This window comes from Balaenoptera ricei, chromosome 7 (assembly GCF_028023285.1).
Source record: "Balaenoptera ricei isolate mBalRic1 chromosome 7, mBalRic1.hap2, whole genome shotgun sequence".
Classification (NCBI taxonomy): Eukaryota; Metazoa; Chordata; class Mammalia; order Artiodactyla; family Balaenopteridae; genus Balaenoptera; species Balaenoptera ricei.
The window spans coordinates 43,051,615-43,069,490 of record NC_082645.1 but is presented as its reverse complement, the minus strand read 5'-3'; the positions used below and the strand labels follow the sequence as shown (position 1 = coordinate 43,069,490).

Below are 17,876 nucleotides of genomic sequence, written 5' to 3'. Positions count from 1 at the left end.
AACTATACTCTCTTCAAATATTTTCTCAGACCCTTTCTTTTTCTTTTCTTCTTCTGGGATCCCTATTATTCGAATGTTGGTGCATTTAATGTTGTCCCAGAGGTCTCTGAGACTGTCCTCAATTCTTTTCATTCTTCTTTCTTTATTCTGCTCTGTGGTAGTTATTTCCACTATTTTATCTTCCTGGTCACTTATCCGTTCTTCTGCCTCAGTTATTCTGCTATTGATTCCTTCTAGAGAATTTTTAATTTCATTTACTGTGCTGTTCATCATTGTTTGTTTGCTCTTTAGTTCTTCTAGGTCCTTGTATGTGCCTTGTATTTTCTCCATTCTATTTCCAAGATATGGATTATCTTTACTATCATTACCCTGAATTCTTTTTCAGGTAGACTGCTTATTTCCTCTTCATTTGTTTGGTCTGGTGGGTTTTTACCTTCTTCCTTCATCTGCTGCATATTTCTCTGTCTTCTCATTTTTTTTAACTTACTGTGTTTGGGGTCTCCTTTTCACAGCCTGCAGGTTCATAGTTCCCATTGTTTCTGGTGTCTTCCCCCAGTGGGTGAGGTTGGTTCAGTGGCTAGTGTAGGCTTCCTGGTGGAGGGGACCGGTGCCTGTGTTCTGGTGGGTGGGGCTGGATCTTGTCCTTCCGGTGGGCAGGGCCGCGTCCAGTGGTGTGTTGGGGTGTCTGTGAACTTAGTATGACTTTAGGCAGCCTCTCTGTTAATGGGTGGGCTTGTGTTCCTGTCTTGCTAGTTGTTTGGCATGGGGCGTCCAGCACTGGAGCCTGCTGGCCTTTGGGTGAAGCTGGGTCTTAGTGTTGAGACAGAGATTTCTGGGAGAGCTCTTGCCAATTGATATTATGTGGGGCTGGGAGGTCTCTGGTGGTCCAATGTCCTGGACTCAGCTCTCCCACCTCGGAGGCTCAGGCTTGACACTGGCTGGAGGACCAAGACCCTGCTAGCCACATGGCTCGGAAGAAAAGGAAGAAAATAAAGGAAAAAAAAAAAAAAAGAACAGATAGAACCCCAAACCAAATGGTAATAGCAAAACTCTGACATGTCGACCTCCACATGGAAAAATCCTTTCTTTGTGTGAAGAAAGGCGGCCTTCGAGGTCCAGGTTTTAGGGAACTGTCTCCCGGTCCCAAGGACAGTCACGGCTTCGGCCAGTGGGGGCCCCCTCCAGAGCTGGCAGCCTCAGTGAGGCCACCCTCCCCTTGGGCTCTGGGGCAGCTCGGTGATGGCGGAGGGGAGAGACCCCAAGCCAGGAGTTCCAGCCTAGAGTAAGTTTTTAAAAGACAAAAAACATGTTCTACTTTTCCTTGAGTCTCAGTATGTAGATGAATACTCAGCACCCAGTCCTTAAAAATGTTCAAAGAATTAAACTTCTTTTAAATGTCATATACAAGTCACTTCTCACATAAATTACAAGTAAGTTTTTAAAGTTTAAAAGTACTCAGAGAGACTGTAAACACTCTGTACAAGGCATACACCCAGTGGATTCTGTGCTAGATATGTCAGCCAAACTCATGTCATAGTGAAAGGACATTTGCTGATAAGCTTGTGTTGTACCTCTCATGGCTCTGAAACTGCCTAGTAATTATACATTTCTCATTAACTCAATCCACTAAGGCTTACACCAGCCTCCCCTCTCCCTACTGGCCACTAGGAAAGTCACTCTGCCTATACACAGGCCAGCCCTGCAGATAAGGAAAAAAACAAAGCATTGATTGGATTCCATTTAATGACCAAGGTTCAAATCTACTACAACTCAAATTAGAAAACCAGGCCATTCATGTAATGACCTATATGGGAAAAGAATCTAAAAAAGAGTGGATACATGTATATGTATAACTGATTCACTTTGCTGTACAGCAGAAACTAACGCAACATTGTAAATCAACTATACTCAAATAAAAATTTTAAAAAAGAAAAGAAGAAAAGAAAACCAGGCCATTCTTAAAAGGAGCTTAAATGAAGGGCTGTGACAGGGAAGTGTTAGATTCGTTGGGTAAGTCACAGTACCTGGAACCCATCACCTATGCTACAACATGGCCTTCTCTATGAGACACAGGCAGGCAGTCTTGGTTCCTTTCTGACCAGCTGAACTGTTTTCTCTGGGGCCTCCCTCCACACCCCCCTTTCCCCATGTATATCTAATAAACTTTGTCACTGAAAGCCTTTTTGCATAAAGGTTTGGAACTGGACATTCCACTCATCTAGCACAACATTTCTGATCCTTTGCATCTTCTCTATCCATGTGTATAATTACAGGAGAAATTACTTAACTGAGGTTAATTTGGCATTGGCTGGACTTACAACAAGCATGTTATAAGCATTTCTGCTCCATAAATTCTATTTGGATAAGCAGCTCCAAAATCAAACAGAATTTCATTCAAGTTTATCTTATATCTTCATATTCTGAGGTTTAAGAAAAGAAGTTATAGTGAGTCTCTGGGAAATGAATGGCTTGTGGGGGACACACTTAGTGTTGAGTTTCTTCCCTGTTTGGGAAAGTCACAGGGTCACCGGCTCTATTTCAATAGTGGATTAAGCAAAGCTACACAAACTGCTTAAACACCCTTAGGGATGAATTAGACGTCACCATCATTATACCATTATTAATGTTTCATTATTCTGCTCCTGTAATAAATTTAGATGGTGAAAATTCAAAGGGCTTTGCTTTTGTGCACATAAGCTCACTAAGCTTGAATGATTTTTCTTCCTAGAAGCTGAAAGTAGTTGGCCTTCCTTTGCCAAGGCTGAGTAAGCAAACTGTTGTCTCTAAATGAGCTCTAATTACAACCAGCATCATTGCCATTAGTGAGTACTAATTTGCAGGACTTAGCTTGGTGCTAAATGCTCTTCAGAGCTACACTGACGGGAATAATCTGTGTCCTCCAAGGGTTTACCCTCTAAAATGGAGAACGCTGACAAGAGTAGATGAGGAGGAGGAAAGACAAAAATAAAATATTGCATTCATATTGTATATAGACAGAAGTGAAGTGATTTACACAATATGGCAGAGGCCAGGAAAGGGTGCATGTGTGGAAGGAGGAGGTGCCAAGACCAGAAACCAGGTTCCTAAGCAGGGGAACTAAGGTTAGCCATAACATCTCAGCTCTCACAGCGGCAGCAACTTATACACACATGAAGGAAATGTACGCAAACAGAGCCAGATTCCCCCAAGAAACTGAGAGTACCAAAGTCCCCAAGGGAATGCATATTCAATGTTTCCCAAAAAGACAAAAACAAAATTCTGACACTTTGGAAAGGCTGCCAGATGACTACCCCACCTACAGAAAGTATGAAAGAAGAGGACAATTAAGAGAAAATGAAGAAAAAGTATTAAGACTCTACCTACTTATAACAATTGATGGCCAAGAAAGCACGTTCAGATGGGATTCTAATTTTGTCTAACGACTACCAGAGGCAGCTAGTGCCAGCTGTGCTACTATTTAGAAGGATCCCTGCGGTTATTATTGGATGAAAACATTTTGCTAGACAAGTCCCTGCCTCTGAACATCTTGAATCTTGCTATCACATTTGGGTCTCCTGTTTCCAGGCACTAACATGAAAAATACCAAGATGAAAAAAAAAAAAAATTTTTTTTTTGTCGTTTCATTCTTCCATTCGTCCAGAACACATTATGCAAGACACCATGTAAAAAGCACAAAACGAAACAAATTCGATGCCAAAGCATTGAATCTCATCTCTGAGATACAACAGACATTTATGTAATACAAAGCAGAATATGATAAGAGCCATATGGGATCCTCTGGAAGTTCAAAGAAAGGTAAGGCTCTTTCCAACAGAGATGATCAAGGGAACTTCCCTGAAGAAACTGGCTTTTGAATTGTGTTTTGAAGGACAGGCAGCATATAGGTATCCTGGGACGGTGTGAGAGGCAGGAGTCAAGAGATATCCAGATGCGGGAACATGGGAACAAAGGCAGAGAAGCACAGGGCATGTGCCAGCAACTTCAAGGCTTTAGCTGGGTTCCAGTAACACAGTTTATGAAAGGTAATGGCACAAAGGACCTAAACGGTAAGTTGGAAAGGACAAAGGCAGATGTCAAATAATAAGCTAATACGTACAGAACAGACAACAGGGAGTCAATAAGGAATTCTGAATAGTGGAAGAACATACAGTTAATACCATGTAACTCCCCTTTCTCCATTCCCAACTTTAAAAGTTGGCCATTTCTGCACTTAAGACTAGTGCAGAAAAATCAGCATGTCAGATGCATTCCACGGCCACAGTTTCTTGGAGAGCCGGGAAGCATTCTTCAGCTCTGAATATGAAATCATTTTCCTAGTCTGAGAGGAGAGGACAACTTTCCAAGTGTTCCATTACAGCTCTCAGACTGAAAATAACTTTTGATGAGACTTTTCCAAATGATTTCCTTTATTTAGACTAGCAAAAGTCTCTTCTAGTTCAACAGGTCTTTCCTAATCAAAACATCCTATAATTCATTCTTTAATATTAATTTGGCTTCTTTAATCCTATTCATAGTTCATCATTTTCCCCTATTTAAAGTGTTTTAATTGAATTTGTTGAATTTGTAAGGAAGGAAGCCATACTAATAAAGTTAAACTAAAACAGCCTTCCACAGCAAAGATGATGAGTTAAATATCCAAGTGTTAAAACAACATAAAGGGCTTCCCTGGTGGCGCAGTGGTTGAGAATCTGCCTGCTAATGCAGGGGACACAGGTTCGAGCCCTGGTCTGGGAAGATCCCACATGCCACGGAGCAATTAGGCCCGTGAGCCACAACTACTGAGCCTGCGCGTCTGGAGCCTGTGCTCCGCAACAAGAGAGGCCGCGATAGTGAGAGGCCCGCGCACCGCGATGAAGAGTGGCCCCCGCTCGCCGCAACTAGAGAAAGCCCTAGCACAGAAACGAAGACCCAACATAGCAATCAATCAATCAATAAATCAATAAATAAATCTTTAAAAAAAAAAAAAAACAACATAAAGTAGTATTTGTATTACCTAGTCGAAATTCTTGGCTACTACACCTTAATAAATAATTTAAATTATTTTCTGAAGGACAGTGTCAAAGGTCAACCTCAGTCTAGCCTGTATGCCTTAAATTGGCTATATGGTTCGTCATTTCCTGTAACAGCATTCCCAAGTTTACAGAAGATGCTCATACAATAAAGTTTATTTCAAACAGCATAACCAAGTTGTCTGGGTCAGCTCAGGCAATTTAGCTGTTTTAAGGGGGGTTCGGGGGATCTGTAATTCCATTTGTATTACCAGGCAGGAAGGCAGGCAATGCGATGTTCATTTTGGCAAAAGATAACCTAAACTCTTCATATCAGACTGAGCCCCAGGCCTCTTGCTCTAGCTGCTAATGCCGAATAGCATTTCTGAGAGAACATTTACATCAAGCTGCCAAAAAGGATTCCTTTAAAAAGGAATAATTCCCCCCTTGTTTAGCTAACCTTCTCCCCATTTTCTGTCCCTCTCTCAGTCCCTGTGGGATAGGCCAGCATCTTTTCTCCCCACTATAAAAATTGTATGACAAAGGGAACCTCTGGAAGAGGAAAGACGTAAACTCACTTCTGGGTTCAGACTCAATTTTCCATGTCTCCAGAGACACTAAACTCTAGAAAGCTCACATATAGAGAGTTGGCATCTGCTCCTCTCATTGCTTCTCCAGCATTTTAGAATCAAGAAATTGGAGGCCTGGAGTAAGTCTTAATGGAAGAGAAACTTGCTTTCTGGAGGGAAACTAAAACTTGTCTTCTTTTTAATAGCAACTAACTCAGGTTTGGCAACTTCAAGAAAAGGACAACAGTCCCTTTAAACTCTCAAGGAGATTCTGAAGAACCTAGGGGCAGGACAGGAATAAAGACGCAGATGTACAGAATGGACTTGAGGACATGGGGAGTGGGAAGGGTAAGTGGGACGAAGTGAGAGAGTGGCAATGGATATATATACACTACCAAATGTAAAATAGCTAGCTAGTGGGAAGCAGCCACATGGCACAGGGAGATCAGCTCGGTGCTTTGTGTCCACCTAGAGGGGTGAGATAGGGAGGGTGGGAGGGAGACGCAAGAGGGAGGAGATATGGGGATACATGTATATGTATAGCTGATTCACTTTGTTATAAAGCAGAAACTAACACACCATTGTAAAGCAATTATACTCCAATAAAGATGTTAAAAAAAAAATCTCAAGGAGAAGATAACTCAGAGACAATTTTTTTTTTAATTTGGCAAGAATGCATGTCCCAAAGCCAATTCATGCCTGGCCTGGCCCCCCGCTGGAACTCAGAACAGACTGGTACTATCAACCATTTAGAGTCCTTTCCAGACTCCAAGTATCACAGGAGGTATCTGTTTTGGGAGAACTCAGACCCATACCCTCTCTCACTTTACTCTTTGCTTTCCCTCACCTATACAACTAAATGCTTATTCAATGAATAAATTAATGAATACATAAATAAAGGCAAGTTTTAAAATTGAATACAATCTAAAACAAATGAAACTATCAGACTATCAAAATTGGTAATCATAGCAGAGACTAGCTGTTTACTAACACTTTCTTCTCTTTCCTGGGTATTCAGCTAGCCTACATTTCTCATCCTCCTTGGCAGGCCTAGCCAAAAAAAATAAGACTATAACACATGCCACTTTCAAACCTGGCCCAAAAAACTCTCCAGGTGTCCACCTGCATTTTCTTTCTTCCTTTGATTGCAAAGCTGAAACTTTATGTTGAAAACAGCCTCAAGTGGATCCCTGATTAATTCTGTGTAATTTAACCCCCAATGATCAACAATACCAACTTGGATTGTTATGTGAACGACAAGCTTGTTTTGTAAATCATTATGTGTCTTGGCATCTATAGTGGGTTGAATGGTGTCCCCCAACCCAAAATATTTGTCCATGTCCTAACCCCTGAACCAGTGAATGTGACCATATTTGGAAAAAAGGGTCTTTGTGGATACAATGAAGTTAAGGATCTTGAGATGAGATCACCCTGGAGTATCCAGGTAGGCTCATATCCAGTGACAAGTGTCCTTATAAGAGACAGAAGAGACGGATCAGATACAAGGAGAAGAGTTTGGGAAGGCCGTGTGAAGACGGAGGCAGAGACTGAAGTTACACAGCCACAGGCCAAGGAACGCCAATAGACACCAGAAGCTGGATGAGACGGGAAGGATTCTCCCCTGGAGCCTGTGGGGGGAACACAGCCCGGCAGACAGCCTGATTCCAGACTTCTGGCCTCCAGAACTGTGACAAAACCCTTTCTGTTGTTTTAAGCCATGGAGTTTGTGGTCATTTGTTACGACAGCCCTAGGAATCTCGTACAGCATCTGTTTGTTATCTATCATTACTCTAACTTATACTGGAAGTTAATAACAGAAAAGGTATCAACATCAAGTGACTTTAAATGACAATACTAGGCACATCTTTAATAGGATGCACTCTGAGGACACAAAAGTACAAAAAAATTTATCCTTCACCTAGTAACTTTAGTTAGTAATGAAATATATTGGTAGGTGTTATTTTGAAATTTTTAATATTATAGGAAAAGAAAAATAATTGATGTTAGGAATCAAATATTTCAATGAAAAAAAGTGATAATTATAAAATCAAAAAAATAAGTGAATTAATATTAAAAATTGGTTTGGAAATACCAATTTGAACTCATAATGTTTAGACATACATTTTCAAGGTCCAGACACTTAAACTGAGACACAAATTCACCCAGCAGCTGTGACAACCTAATAATATGACAACTTCTAATACCATCCCCTGGGAAAAAGAATAGGGCTCCTTGAAAAAATGTCTTACTCTAGGTCAGGTGCAAGGAAAGTACAAGTTAAGCCTAAGAAATGATTTTTGCACCATACAACAAGCCTGTAAGGATTAATAGGGTCATGTCAAAAGGAGAGAAGAGGCAGCACGAAGGAGCTCCCAAATGTTAAAATGTTGTTAATGTGAGCCCCCCTCAAAAAATCTCCTATTGATTGTTGTAACACACTGACTATGAAAATCCATGGGTTCACAATGATATTCACAAAAGGAAGCTAAAGAAAACATTTGTCACCTTTTGAGGTATCTATTAAACCAAGCCCTTACTTTGAAAAATGACAATTGAGGGAAAGAATTACAGGAATAATTAATTCCAGGGTAAACCAGGACCAGGTGAAAGCTCTAGTTGCTGGCTTAATGTTGAAGGGAAATAAAATTAGAAAATCGGGTTTGTTTTTTTTCCTGCAACTCCTAATGAAACTGATTCAGCCAAAAAGTATCAATTGGTTTTAAAACTCACTAGGTACAAGGCTGATAGGTAACAAGACGTATATGTGATGCCAAAGTAACACCCCACAGATTCCTTTCTGCATAAGGGAAAAACATAATTATACAACAGAGGAATCAGGTTGTCATCTGATCCTTTGACCTTTATTATCTAATGGTGAGACATCAGACATTATTTGTCTCTTATATTCCAGACAAAGACGTTCAACATCAATCTATCATATCTTTACATCTAACTTCTGGTTAACAGGAAATTCAGGAGCTCAGACACCTCTAGGAAACAATCAGGTAAATACAGGAAACAAGATTTCCTACAAAATGGCTTGCCTGGTCGCTTTACTATATGAGCATCATGAATAAAAGTCTGTGCTAGATTAAAAGAGACTTAAAGAACATAACCGCCAGATGTAGTATGTGATTGATTCTGGACTAGTTTGAACAAAACCAGGTGGGAAGAACATTAAGAAAACTGAGAAATATGAACCGGGCAGTAGACGATATTAAGAAATTATTACTCATTTTAATTGTGATGACTTTATTTGGATACAAGAGAAAATTCTCATTTTTATAAGATGCATAGTGAATTTTTTTAAGATAAACTAGAAAACAAAATACCAAACAAAAAATCCAACTAACGCATAGTCAAAAGGAGGATTACACAGAAGGGAAAGACCAAATATCAAAACGATAAAAGAAAAACACTAAGGGTTTGAAAGATAGAATTTAAAAACAATTAAACAGATCCCAAAACCTAATAATGATTTTAAAATAAATAGCATTTCAACATACCACAGAACTATGGAAGTACAGTAAAAATGCAAACAACTTAACACCAAATAATATTAAATATAGTAATAATGTCAGCTAGCCAGAGGAATGAATAAGGGGGAGAGGGCAGGGGAGATGGCTGTCTGCTGAACCGACAGCTGGGAAAGCCTCAATGAAGTGAGCTGGGCTAAATGTAGAATCAAAGCCTGGAACTCGGGGATAGAGGCTAAAGGCAGATTAAATCGGGAGTCTTGGAGCAAGAGGAGCGGGGGTAGAGCAAGGCGAAGGCTACTGTTGCATCACCATCTTTTCCTTCTGCTTCTTTCCCACTATCTATGCTATCCATACACTGCTCCAATGACTAACATGGCAGCCGACATGGAAGCAGGCTACAACCACCCTTCCCACCTTCCCTTGTCACGACTCATTTATTTCCCCTGGGGCTCCAAGGACAGGCCCTCATTAACTGAATCTGATGGTCTACAAGAAATAATTTATCAGTATCCAGTAATATTTGCTTAGCTGGCAGAGAAGAGCTCTAACTGGCTCACAAAAACATGAACAGTTAAAAAAAACAAATCACAGAGATATATGTGTGCTCTTCAATATTTTAGGAAATTTGATTCCAGTGGCAAATGGGCTTATTAGTAAGTTATCCAGTAAGTAACTTTCTCGTCTTTCAGAAGAAGCAGTATTAGAAAGTAAGTGAAGGGTTTAAAAATAATTATATTCTTAATGATTAAATACATTCAAATGGTATGGGTCAGTTGTGTTGAAAAAGACAAGAGCAGCTCTCACTGTACTGGAGTATCTTAGTACCACCGGCCTGGCTCAGCTCTGGCTGAGTGGCAGCAAGGGCCTTCCCCTTTCCTGACTAGGACACGTACGTGCCAAGCCTTGAGAGCTGCAATCTGATCTCCCTGAAGTGCTGAACACAGGAAGCTGAGTCTAAGTGGGTATGATTTTCTGCCACCTCTTCACTCTCCCCTTTTTTGTCTTTGTTTTTAATCTCCTTCTCCCATATCATTCTATACAAGCAAAGGGAAGACACCCATCTCTCACGAGGCTACAATGCAAAGCAATGGCCAGCCATTAGGGGGCAAGGTCGAGCCGTGCCAAACCACCGCCCCCTGCAAAAAAACAAATTGTGCCATCACCAGCAAAGCCACAGGGAAGTTTTCTGACCCAGCTCAGGTATGCACTGCTAACATTTTGGGACGGGATTACGTACATTCGCGGAATCTACACCCATCAGTATTAGTCATCTACTATGTCCTGAATTTTTGACTAACCACTTCCACGTGTTCAGCTGAGGCACAGTTACGAACCAAGCCACCACCACCGCTAAGTTCTACAGACCCCATTCCCCCCACGCCAACATCACCTGAGAAGCCACAGAATGAAGCATTGGTGATAGCCCCTTACCTACCACAATTCTGGTTTCAATGGATTGTTTCTAGGTCCCTAATAATTGAAACGGCTCATGACCGGAGTTTGGAATTGGTGTTCTTGTCTAACCCAGGTGGCCTTGGCACTGGCCTAGTCATTTATGTTCTTGAACCTCCATTTCATCATCTATAAAATAAGGAGTTTAGTGAACAGGCAGGAAAGGCAAAAGGATTTCTGCTTTACTTCCTATGATTCAATACAGTTAAAAAATTTTTTTTTTGACAAGCATGCGTTGTTTTCCAGTAGAAAAATTTAAAGAGCGGCTTGAAATAAATGATCTCTAACAACCCTTCCAGATATAATTATCTTAAAGTCTTAAATTCATCCAGGATCTCTGAAGCTCCCTATATGCAACCTTTATCCTTAACTTGTGGGAAACTGCCAAGACCCCAAAGCCAAACCAGTGCAGCACAGGGTCTGTGTTCACGGAGCACTGAAAATTGAGGCAAAAGTGAGAGCAAGGGCTTTCCCTCTCTGCATAGATATAAAGATCATTGAAAGAGCCCTCTTATTGCTACACAGCTTGTGAGTTTTCATTTGCGTTTGGCAAAAGAACTTAGTATTTCCAGTTTTTTACTCTCACACTGTCATTTCATCTATTATAAAATTAGCCTCGGTGTCCCCACCGAGTCATCGAACGAATGTCCTCATGGAACTCTGCCCACTTACTACAGCACAGAAATAAGTTCCCTGGGATACACCTCACACTGCCCAAAACCCAGCAGGGAAGCCTCTTTCTTCGGCTTCTATCATCCCACTCAGAACAGACTTACACGGTTCTCCCATGTCGAACCTTTGAGACCCACTGGAAGCGCAGGTCATCTTTATATTTATGCAGTAATCTAGGAAAGGACTAAAGGACACTGCTGGAATACTGTTACTGTAGAAAGCTCTTTGGGATTTACTCTCTTAAAAACTTTTATTTTGCTCCTGAAATTAGCCAAAGAACTGGATTTTCAGTTGACCATGGGTAGGTGGAGATGGAGCTTCACTGCAGATATGCCCATATAAACTCCTTCTTATCTACATTAGGCACCCTGCCCTCTTTACCGTAGTTTCCAGAATTGAGAAGTGAAGTTTAGTTTCACTTATCACAAGCAAATTACACCAACAGGTAGAGGAAGGTGAAAAGAATAAAGCAGCAGCAAACCTCTACCTCCAGGCTACGTCTTCCACCTCCCTCTTTCTCCCTTCTGCCTTCTCCTCCTTGTCCACTGTCTCTCAAACATTATTTAGCTTTTTCTTCCATTCAACACACTTACGATAAGCACCTATTATGTTTCAGGCACTAAGCAACGTGTTGGATGTACACCAAGAAACATGGTCCATGCCCTTCAGTAACTTACTCTTGGTGGAAGAGACATATTTAAATACTTACAAAATAAGTGACAGACTAACAGAAACCACATGAAATTATGAAAAAACTGATGCTTCTAATTAAATGGTGAATTGTATTCAACTGAATTCATAGGTGAATAATGATGAAGCATTTATTCTGACCCTTTATATGCTGCCTTAAAGGAAAATAACAGATATGATGCAACGATTTGCATAATGCCCACAGCAGATAGAAAATTTTAGTATTGTTATCTGTGCAAACTTAATTTTTGTTCACCAATAATGCTGATATATTTTATGTTCATCTTGTTCAAAAAGAAGACTTCTGAAACTTTACAGCTTCATACAAGATTTTTTTTTTAAGTGACGAAATCAATGTGGAGGGAAAATGTGGGCAGGAAAAATTTGATGAAGCCACGGATGAGGCTGGTAAACAAAACGTAGGCTACTAAGACACTGTATACTCAGTAAGGGAAGACCACAGATTTGGCTCCGAGCATTCTAGCAGCCAAGGGAAAAAAGGAGAAACATGACCAGTTCCATGATTCACAGTGTCCACATGGTAATTTTTCATGGAACTGAAACCTGAAGTAATCTCTCCCTGGGTCCTCCAACACTCTTGTTCACATACTTCTTTTTAGAATTAAATTTCTTTAATATCCAATTTTACTTTGCACACCTTGCATATAACGTATATGTTAAGATAACAGATAATATATCTGCATTATTTGTTTTAAAAGAAATAAAATTAGGGCTTCCCTGGTGGCGCAGTGGTTGAGAATCTGCCTGCCAATGCAGGGGACACGGGTTCGAGCCCTGGTCTGGGAAGATCCCACATGCCGTGGAGCAACTAGGCCCATGAGCCACAACTACTGAGCCTGCGCGTCTGGAGCCTGTGCTCCGCAACGAGAGGCCACAGCCAATAAATAAATAAATAATAAAAGTGTAAAAAAAAAAAAAAAAAAAAAAAAAGAAATAAAATTAATATTTGTATTTAGTACGCTATTTGTGCACAAAGCAACAGGGGCTAGGGAATGGGTTGTGTGTCAGGGAGCAATGACAACACACCACGATCATTGTTTTAAGACTTCACAAAAAAGAGGTTCACCTTGATGTTTTCTTGGACTGAAACCTATAGCTGTGGTTTTTCCTGACAGCATCATGCACCATGTATTCAAAGCGCAAAGTATGTTTGGGGAACATATGATGATTGATTCAACAATAAATTTCCCTGAATCTTCTGAAGACAAGTTGACAAGGAAAATAATCATGATTCTAATACTTAATATCTGGGCCCCTCAGCCACAGCAGAAGCAGCCCTACCACTTATGAAGCACTTACTATATGCCTGGTGTTAGTCTACATACTGTACATATATTGCCTCTAATCTTCAAAATAATTTAAGGATGTTAGTATTAACTATATTTTACAGATGAGGAAAAAATGAAGGTAGTTAAGTAGCAAATATCTTTGTTTTTAAATTTTATATTATAAATTTTCCAAAATTCACAAAAGTTGAGATTTTACTATAATAGACCTCAACATATCTCACCAAGATTCAACAACTAAAGGTTCTTCCACATTTCCTTTATCTACCACTTTTTTTCGATGAAGTATTTTACAACAAACTCCAGTCATATCATTTCATCTTTGCACAAGTAAATGTTTCTTAAAAAGTAAGAACAGATTCTTATTTAATCCAATACCAAAACCAAACCCAACAAAGTCAACGATAATTTCTTGGAAATCATCTAATAATTACTTGGGAGTCACAAGTCAAATATCCCCAATTTTCCCAAAAAGTCTTTTTATAGTAATTTTTACGTAATTTGGTGTAATTTTTGTCACACTAAAGAGAAATCCACACCCATTAGCAGTCACTCCCCATCCCCCCTCCCAGGCCATGGCAACCATTAATCTACTTTCCGTCTCTACAGATTTTTGTATTCTGGACATTTCATATAAATGGAATCATAAAAACAAATGTATTTTGAGTGTCTATCAGTTTAGGTACCACTGACAGATATAGATAGGTACCAAATATATATATGACATGGTCCATGTAGGTAACAGATAAACAGTCAACAAACACCGATACATTATATTTACCATATAAATACATTATGAATGCTCTAAGCTCATGGTTTTTATCTTTTCCCTCACAAACATACATAGGAGAAACGATATTCATGTGTGTGACATACCAATGGGTTACCTATATGTGACAAAAAGCCCAGTTTTCTGCTGGCCACAATTCTCACAATGACTAATGGTTAACCAAAAATGGTAGTTCACCGTAACGGCAGCTTAGTGCCTGTGTTACAACTCCCCGGCTTTCTCTCCCTCTCAGGAAAGCACGCCAGAATGCAAGTCGGAGAAACAAAGATAACATGTATTTTTAAATTTATTTTTAGTATATCATTCACAAACTTGAGCACTTTATAAGGAAGGGAGCAAAGAGCTAGTGGTTAAGGGTACAGACCCCAGAATGTACATATTCTCCAGGATCAGACTGTGTACGCCCCTTTACCACATAACAGCTATGTGACCTTCGGCAATGATATCTCTAAGTCTCAGTTTTCCCTGTACGTCAAATGGAGATATTAATAAGTATGACTGCTTTCGAGACTTAACACAGAACTCTTATGAAGAAAATCTGCTTATTAAATGTTGGTTACTCGTAATAATAATTATTATGATTATTTCCCTGTTATTAACAAATCACACATGTCGCCTCAGAACTGATGGAGCCACTTCCGTTTGCAGCTGTCAGCATGTGTGAAAGTGACCACCAGAAAGGAACCGATGAAGTAGCTCAATTCTCCACATCCTGGCATATTAACATTTAAGGGCAATAATAACCTGAACGTTGAGGATTTGAGAATCAGAAACATAATCAAGATAACTGACTTGTTCCTCCCTCTGCCTCAAGATCCCCGCTAGACCACATCACCAACTCCATGAAGCTACTTATGGGCTGAGAAGAGCACAGCTGTTAGAAATGTCCATCATCAGCAGGCTTCCCTTTCTGGCATGTTGGAGATGCAAACCACCACCCAAGAAAACCTTCCTTTGCCTGAGCTCTGTGCTCCATCACAACCTGTCATACGCAGGATTTCTAACCACCCCTGGACCTCTCTCAGTTGTGTGGTTACCTTTCCTTTACACTAACTACCCCTATACTCTTTGTTCACTATCGTAAAATCATTTCTCTTGGCAGTAATAGGTTTAGGTAATACTCATTTAAAATTAAGTCTCAAGGAAGAAGACTGTGTCAGCAAAATTTTATTCCTTTGCATCATGGTCCTATAAGCAATAAGCTTTTGCTTCAGCTTGTATCTACTCGTGGTGCTCAATATAGCATGCAGAACAGAGGATGATGTCCCCACCACTGCTTTACTGTTTTAGTTCAGAAGCTAAAGTAAAGCAACACACAATGGGCACTTCAGAAGCTCCATGTGAACTGCAGGTATCTATTCCTTAGGGAACATGGACCATCTACCTCTGGGGAACAGAAAATGCCTCTGCTCCCCTGACACATTTGTCCCACAGCAGAGACCCAAGGGTTGGAAGGAAATTACAACACTACCAAGAATTTTCAGGGTGGCAAGGGGTTGGGGGGACATGACCACCCTGAAGACGCACATGGCACAAAATAAAAGAGTTAATATATAATATACAGAGCCTATCTTTACTTTACAGGGTGAGCCTTCTAAGCTTTAAACAATTAGGCTGTACCTGCCCAGGAGTGAAGTTCCCAAAAAATTACTACCAATTACAATGATATATTACATACTATTTTAAAAGAATGAGGTAGAGACATCCATACTGAAGAAAATATCAAGATGCAGAGGAGTATGTATGGGTATTCACATACTGTTTTTAAAAAACAAAAACAGAAGAAAAAACTAGATGGAAATACTTCAGAGTCTTACCAGTGGGCCTCTGAAGTGTAGAATTTGGAGGGTAGAGAGAAAGAAAATGGAGAAATCTCCTTTTTATTATATATCTCTCTGAAGAGTCTAAATTTGTTATGAGTTAATGATAAAATAAAAACACCTGGGGAATTGCTATAATATGAAATAATTTTTTATCAGCCCAAGCAATGTTTCTTTATAAACAATTCACCTTCTTGCATCAGTATACATCAATACACATGAATAAGAAAGCCAACTAAATTAGAGGACCTGCATTATTCAAGAAGCATAAACTGCTATGTAAGGTAAACAGAAAAACAAATCAGCTGAATTTGATTTGTCCACTTGACCAGAGTTACCAGAAATTTTAACTAAAAAACATTTAAAAATAAAGTAGAGAATTAAAATAATGCAAGAATAAAATGTCATTCTCTAACTTTTCCTTTGGTCATAAGCAACAGGAAGGCAAATCACAAGACAGAAATTCATGCATCTCCTGAAAAAAGTCTGATATATTTAGGGAGGAAATCCGGTTCTCTTCTCTCATTATTTCTTGAACAAAAGCATCAATGTTTCTTACCTGATCACAAATCAGTTCCCACTTCTTCTCATTGTCATATTGCCGCAGTAATCTGGCTTTGTCAGGGGGTAGGTTCATAGCATTCTGTGAGAAAAAAAGAGAAGAAATATGTCACATTCCACAACAGACTGCTAATGGGTAACTCATGGACAGACCAAAGAATACTACTGTGGTTCTTTAATGACTTTTCAAATCCTAGCATCTGATTAAACAGAAACTCCCTATACAAGTCATTTAAACATCAAATCGGTTGAATGTGAGGAGAGAGACTCTGAAGTCCTATGTTGGGACACTGAGGTAGTCTGCTCTGAACTACAGACTTGCATTTCAGGAAAGATAATGCCTTATTTCTTCATTTAACTGCAGGCTCCCAGTCTCCTCAACAAAAGGTCAGAGGTTATTATTGAGAAGGTATTGGCCCAATTTTTTTTCCCAGGCATAAGAGAGTCTTTCATTTTGGACAGTGGGAACTTGATCTTGTTATATCCTTACCAAAATTTCCTTAGAAATCACAAATCAGTCCAGGAGAAGACCTCAAAAGACCATATGTCCAGTTTCCTGCCCCCAGGGGCCTGTTTTATTGTCCCTTGCTTCCCCAGCCATCCGAAACTGGGAGCACAGATGCTCTCTTTGGCAGTCTTTCCAGTACTTCCTTTTCTTTTCCTAGTAGCCCTTTCTTTTTAATTGAAATATAGTTGACGTACAATATGAGGTTAGTTTTGGTGTACTATAAAATGACTTGACATTTGCATACATTATGAAATTACTGCCACAATAAGTCTAGCAACCATCTGTCCCTACAAAGTTATTACAGAATTGTTGACCATATTACTTATGCTGCATATTACATCCCCATGACTTATTATATAACTGGAGGTTTGTACTCCCAATTTCTTTAATTTCTATCTATCTATCTATCTATTTATTTATGGCTGCATTAGGTCTTCGTTGCTGCGCGGGCTTCCTCTAGTTGTGGTGAGCGGGGGCTACTCTTTGTTGCAATGCGCAGGCTTCTCATTGCAGTGTTTCCTCTTGTGGCAGAGCATGGGCTCTAGGAACACAGGCTTCAGTAGTTGAGGCACGTGGGCTCAGCAGTTGCGGTGCAGGGCTTAGTTGCTCCCCAGCATGTGGGATCTTCCCAGACCAGGGCTTGAACCCGTGTCCCCAGGCAGATTCTTAATCACTGTGCCACCAGGGAAGTCCCCCAATTTCTTTTTTTTTTTTTTTTAGAACCATTTTGGGGTTTTGTTTTGTTTTTATTTATTTATTTATTTTTGACTGTACTGGGTCTTCGTCTCTGTGTGAGGGCTTTCTCTAGTTGCGGCAAGCGGGGGCCACTCTTCATCGCGGTGCGCGGGCCTCTCACTATCGCGGCCTCTCTTGTTGCGGAGCACAGGCTCCAGACACGCAGGCTCAGTAGTTGTGGCTCACGGGCCTAGTTACTCCGCGGCATGTGGGATCTTCCCAGACCAGGGCTCGAACCCGTGTCCCCTGAATTGGCAGGCAGATTCTCAACCACTGCGCCACCAGGGAAGCCCCCCGCAATTTCT

At 40.2% G+C, this 17,876-nt stretch overlaps 1 protein-coding gene across 3 annotated transcripts in view; it reads right to left on the bottom strand.

Annotated features, from left to right (window-relative positions):
* The window catches only part of FMNL2 (formin like 2), a 307,483-nt gene that overhangs the window by 113,396 nt on the left and 176,211 nt on the right, over positions 1–17,876 (bottom strand). For all 3 annotated transcript variants that reach the window (XM_059927874.1, XM_059927872.1, XM_059927873.1), the window contains exon 2: positions 16,327–16,410. In XM_059927874.1, coding sequence (XP_059783857.1) covers positions 16,327–16,410 — 84 coding nt within the window. The remainder of the gene's footprint in view (positions 1–16,326; positions 16,411–17,876) is intronic.